The sequence below is a fragment of the Muntiacus reevesi genome, chromosome 3 (assembly GCF_963930625.1).
Source record: "Muntiacus reevesi chromosome 3, mMunRee1.1, whole genome shotgun sequence".
NCBI lineage: Eukaryota > Metazoa > Chordata > Mammalia > Artiodactyla > Cervidae > Muntiacus > Muntiacus reevesi.
Window position 1 is genome coordinate 188059736 of NC_089251.1, and position 6398 is coordinate 188066133.

Below are 6398 nucleotides of genomic sequence, written 5' to 3' on the forward strand. Positions count from 1 at the left end.
TAGCACCTAGCTTTTAGTATATTTTAAATGACATGGTATGTAAATATAATGGGCCCCTTTCAAGTTAAATTTTTACTTTATGAAAGTTTTTACATGTACAGATTTTATTTTGTACTGATTCTGGATTTTACCTCTGTAAGTCTCCACAGAGTATTTAATTTGCGATGTGACAGATTTTAGGTCATTGCTGGATCTGTTTGCTGCAGTGTGATGGCGCTTGCTCATTCTTTATGGAACTTCAAGGTCTCTGTGTGTAACAGCGAATTTAAAACTCAGCAAAGATATATTGACTTTAATTAAAGAAAAAAGGTTAGGAATAAAGAATATAAAGATCCTCGTATATGACCTATTGTATTATTCATTATCTCACTTATTAAAGTACAGAGGAAATGTTTTCATTTTAAACATAAAAAATTTATCTTCATAAATCTAAAAGACAATAAAGAATGTTTAATTTAATTAAAAAGATAATATTCAACATGCCTGAGTAGGTTATGTATGTAAGAGAGAGCGAGCTGATATGACATAATTAAATGAAGAAATTACAAAGATCAAATATTTAAAAATGTAGATTCCTCAGCTGAAGGTTAATTCGTTGCTAATTATTGAAAATCACTGGAACTTCCTCTTGGGGTATCAAGGGAGCCATACCCCTACCAGTTACCCATGATAATCTCCTGGATGATCCAGGGAACAGACCATGCAAATTTTTGAACCACACTTAAACACTTTTCCTTTTTTCGAGAATCGAGAATCTAAAACTTATATTTCTTGGACATTTAACATATATTATTCTTCAGCAGCAAGTAGAAGCAGAGTGTATCATCTTCAAAGTATTTTTTTCTCAGTGAAATTTTAAAAGCACTGGTTCAATTAAAAAAAATGTTGCCACTTAGGTAAGCAAAAACTGGACAACCAACAAGTGGTCAGGCTTTTCAACAGTATGGAATTGAAATTTCCATTGTTGTTCAGTATCTTTTGATATTCTGCACATTTCTTCATTACAACATTAGTATTGCAGTCTTCAGAACTGATGCCTATCAGTTACATTGTTAACCAAAGCCAAAACAATTATGTGAGGAATTGTGGGGCTCCGGGGAAGCTTTCTAAGTCTATTTGTCTAAATGTAACACTCATCTGCTACTAAACTGAGGAATTTTCTTAAAAAAGACTTCTTATTTTATATGTATTTCTTCTAGTAACTGCTTAAGAGTTCATTAGGACTTTCAATCAGGTTATCTGTGTGTGTAAAAATGAACTAGTATGAAGTCTGTTTTAGAATACAGTAAGTCCCCTACATCCAAATGCACTTCCTTCTGAGAGAGTGTCCCTAAGTCCAATCTGTTAAATCCAACAAAGTTTGCCTAGGTACCCAGCGGACATAATTGTCTGTACAGTACTGTACTGTCATGGGTTTATAGTACTTTTCACACACATAATATGTAGATAAAAAACAAACATAGAAAGTAGCGAAAGCGTTTGTAACCTTACAGTACCATCCTTGAAAAGTGCAGGGGTACACAACAGCTGGTGTACGGGGGTATGTTTGCATCTTTAGCAGTTCACAACTTAAAAGCTCATATTAGGGGACTTACGGTATTGAAAAGTAATGGAAACACAAAATGCTTTTGTTCAGAAAATGACTCATTCTGGTTATTTATTTTATATTCAGGACCTGGCCTTTTATTATCAAGAGCCCTAAGCAGTATAAAAACCTTTCTTTCATGGATGCAATGAACAAGTTTAAATGGACTAAAAAGGAAGGTCTTGCCTTCAATAAGCTTGTCCTTAGCCTGCCGGTCAACGTGAGATGTTCCAAGACAGACAACGCAGAGTGGTCGGTAAGCCCCGCTTTGTTTTAATCTTCAGGGAAAACAGATACTGGAATTTACCGGAATCCACAATGGATAAAATGAGAGGAACAGACAGATATTCATAAATCCAGTTGTCTTTTGATAAGTCTGAGAATTTTTCAATGGTTATATAGATGCCCCAAAACTCCTGATTCCACTTCCTTCAAAGAAGGAAGTTGATTCTAAAACTAAAGTTGGGATGAAAAAGGAATAAGGTGGGATGAAAGTTTCAAAAAGAAACCCGAGAGAGCAGGTTTTATATCTCTTCTTTCCCGATGGTGTGTCTGACCCTTTCTCCACCTTGCTGGGAATCCCTAGGATTCTGACTGCCTGACGTTGGACCGCTTCAGCACCCGTTGCCCCTCTCCCATCCTTTTAGCCCCTGCAGAAGCGCGGGGCTGAGCAAGCTTGGCCGCAGTCCTGCTCTTCAATCACACACTCAGTGGCCTTGTTTCTGCTCTTTCCTTTTCAGATTCAAGGCATGACAGCATTACCTCCAGACATAGAAAGACCGTATCGAGCAGAGCCCTTGGTGTGCGGGGCGTCTTCCACTTCCCTGCATGGAAATGCCCGTCTCGAGCTGCTTCTGGGCTCCGTGGCCCTGGGCGGTGCACTCAGCCTCAGGAGCGTGCGCCCGTAATTCTCCCATGCCCGGTGACCAAGGGTTTCCATGATCCGAGCCTGACCTTTCCCGTGCAGGTTAAGGACATTTATGGGCGTGAAGGATGAGGGTGAAGACCTTGGAGACTTCCTCTCACAGGTTCCCTTCCTCCTGTCCCCTCTTCTTTCTCAGGCTTCCTGAGAGATGTCCATCGGGTTCTCATCTTTTCCTCAGAAATATCTGATAAAATGGATGAATCGTTCAGTAAAGAAAATTGACCTTACCTAACCTCTTAAAAAAATTGGACAAAGTCAAGTGGAAGTAAAAGATTTCTTTATATCCTGTATTTCATTTTATTGAAATACTTGTTATCGCTATTCTGCTTTTTGAAATGATTGATTTCATTTCTGTATTCCTCTTTTTAAATGTTTTTATCTTAAAGGTGTAAATGGAAGTACTGTCCATTCCAGTGTTCTTTCTCTTTACTGCTCTTTGCTGTGATTCCGCGAATGGAACAGTGGTTCTTCTAGTTTCTTGTAATATGCGGCTCTGTCTTTCTGTGAATCACCCGTGGGCCCCTGACCTCAACACTTTCTGATGGTGCCCATTCTAGCCTGCTCATTTACCTGAGTCTGCGTCCCAAACCACCCTGAGCCCATCTTTCTTCCCCACTTCCTTGCTCAGCACTGACCAGGTGAGTTTTTTCCTTGAGCTCTGTCACTATCCAAAGAGAAAGAGGCTGCAGAAAACATAGCAATGGTACATAACTGATTGTAGGCTGAGGAGAAAATGTAGCTGGCTGCAAACTCAGTGCTGTGAGGGGCCTTTTGTGAAGGTCCAGGACAAAGGCCAGAGGGTGTGAACCAGCTGAGGAGGGTGTGAGGTCCTCTCTGACCATGTTGGGTATCACACGTGTTGCATACTGGCTCAATCTGAGTCACAGTTGCTATTGTAGATTTATTTTTATATTAGTTAATAAACTAACTTTCCAAAATAAAATTTTGTCACCAGTCCTGTCACCTTTTTTGTTCTTTTGGTATAGATCAGCCAAATCTTATCATTGTCTTAAGCTAAGTTTGTTTGCATCATATTAATAAACTAAATGAAATTAAATTTTTGTGTGATTATCTTGTATGCTCCTTGAGAGAAGCAGGCGGTCCAATACTGCCAGATTTGCCAGCCACATCAATTAAGAATGTTGTATTTTTCCATTTCATTTCTAAGCTGTTTCTCCCCAGCAAACAGTGTCTTAAACACAAACGATGTATGCCTCTGTGTTTAGTTGTTCAGTATGTGTGACTCTTTGCACCCTATGGACTTAGCCTGTCAGGCTTCTTTGTCCATGGGATTTTTCAGGCAAGAATACTGGAGTGGGTTGCTATTGCCTCCTCCAGGGGATCTTCCCTATGCAGGGATCAAGCCCATGTCTCCTGCCTTGGAGGTGGGATCCTTACCACTGAGCCACCTGGAAAGTCCCAACGCAGACTCTATTGTTTTCTAAGTAAATATTGTCTTTTGGAGTTTTTCCTTCTTGATTCTTTGAATTTGTCCACTTAATGGAATGTTTGTAATACTTATGAGGAGTATTTTACTGTTAAGTTTAATTCTTTTTATTTTATAACTGCTATATCAGATTCTATGATTTTCCATCCATATATTTATATAATATAACCATCCCAAATACTCCATATTTGAAATTTCATGTTTATTTTTAGTTCAGAATTTCTGAATCTGAGATGTCAAAGAAAAATGATTTCCTTTGGAAATTGTGTAATATTATATTTGTTTTCATTGTTCTTGGTAAGGAAGCTGAATATACTGGCTAGAAAAGGATACACAACTTTTGGAAACTCAAATTTTTGGAGCAAGGAGAAATTTATTTTTCCAGTTGATGTTGCTAAGAATAAAGCAGGTATTCCTCTCATAGGAATCCTCATGAATATATATATATATATATATATATATATATATATATATATATATAATTTTGAAGCACTGACTCTTTGAAATTAGGATAGGTTATCTGTTGTATTCAAATCCAGCATAGTAAGCTGGTATTTTATGAACAGAAAATGGTCAATTGAATAGACTCATGGCGGCATCCCCTACCCCCTGAGCCAAAGGAGTGTTCCATGGAAAATATGAAGAGCCATGGAAAATTGCTACAAATTTTAAAAGGCTTACTGTTGTACTTTTCAGAGTCTTGAATATATGACTGCATATTGGAAAGTTCAAGTTATGTAATGTGAAACGTTTCCCAAACTCATTGACCACCTGACCATGTCGTATTGGACCAGCGTTCCTCAAGGAACAAGCTTTGGGACACGTACTTTTCCCAGCAGAGCATGTCCAGGTTTATGCAACAGTTTTTCTAAAAATTTCAAGCTGTTCATGGTGAACTGCAAAGCATAGCCCAACAAACATGGGCCTTCCACTTGTGTTCACTAGTCTGTTCCTAATTTGCTGTTCGATTTTGCCAACACACTATTTTTTTAATTAACCTAGAGTCAGTACAATTTACAGAGAACATAGAAAAGGAAATTTACATTTTTAAAAGTAAAAAATTCACTAAGCTGAATTATGTGGCATGAATAAAATATTTGAGAAGTATTGACAAGTAAGGCTATATATCTTTGAAAAGTTTTAGACCTATTGACATAGACTAATGGTGTGGGACTGATGTAATGCAAAAATATTTTTTGAAAATTGGGAGGAGTCATTCCATATTGCAAATATAGAATGCAAGTCTGATTTGAACCAATTTCTCTCATTATTTTATTTTTTTTCCATTTATTTTTATTAGTTGGAGGCTAATTACTTTACAATATTGTAGTGGTTTTTGTCATACATTGACATGAATCAGCCATGGATTTACATGTGTTCCCCATCCCGATTCCCCCCTCCCACCTCCCTCTCCACCCGATCCCTCTGGGTCTTCCCAGTGCACCAGGCCCGAGCACTTGTCTCATGCATCCAGCCTGGGCTGGTGATCTGTTTCACCCTAGATAATATACATGTTTCGATGCTGTTCTCTCGAAACATCCCACCCTCGCCTTCTCCCACAGAGTCCAAAATTCTGTTCTGTACATCTGTATCTCTTTTTCTGTTTTGCATATAGGGTTATTGTTACCATCTTTCTAACTCTCAGTATTTTAAAATAAGCCCCTTAAATACTGACAACCAAAATAATTCCATACATTTGTACAGTGTTTTGAAATTTGCAAAGTGCCTTCACAATATTTCTCACTTAGTGTTTAAAACTGCTTTCCAAGTTGAGTACTTGTATGCAGAAAAGCTAACCAGATAGCATATTGTACAGCAGTAATCATTGGAGACCCAAGTTTCAATCACTTCACAAACTTCACATGTATAAATTAAACCTAAATTACTTGCACTTACTAAGCTTTGTCTTCCTGTTGGTAAAATAGGAATAATAGATTCTCACCTTATGAAGTTGCTTGTGGATTAAATGTGACAATGAAGGAAGAGCATCTGGCATAATGAACCATCAATACTAGTTTTCTTCCTGCCTTTGCAAAATCTCCAATTTGAGGTAAACAGTATCTGATAACAAGTGCAGATTTTTCTCTCCTCCTTACAGACATCATCAGCTGACATTTGACTTTAACTGAACCGCTTTTACTGAGTAAATGACACTTGTCAAATGAATATTAGGTCTGAGTGAATTTGGCAATTGTGAGTTCATGCTCAGTTGCTAAGTCGTGTCAGACTCTTTGCAGCCCATGGACTGTACCCGCCAGGCTCCCCCGTTCATGGAGTTTCCCAGGCAAGATGTTGCTATTTCCTTCTCCAGTGAATCTTCCTGACCCAGGGATCAAACCCATGACTCTTGCATTAGCAGATAGATGGGTTCTTTACCACTGAGCCACCAAGGAAGGCTGAATTTGGTAATCACTCCCTCAAAAAAAATTTTTTATTGACTG

At 38.1% G+C, this 6398-nt stretch overlaps 1 protein-coding gene across 1 annotated transcript in view; it reads left to right on the plus strand.

Annotated features, from left to right (window-relative positions):
- MOXD1 (monooxygenase DBH like 1) overlaps positions 1–3524 on the plus strand; it is an 87908-nt gene extending 84384 nt beyond the window's left edge. The window contains exons 11-12 of the mRNA XM_065927791.1: positions 1673–1841; positions 2326–3524. Of these exons, the coding sequence (XP_065783863.1) occupies positions 1673–1841; positions 2326–2493 (337 nt within the window). The 3' untranslated portion in view covers positions 2494–3524. The remainder of the gene's footprint in view (positions 1–1672; positions 1842–2325) is intronic.
- The last annotated feature ends 2874 nt before the right edge of the window (positions 3525–6398 follow it).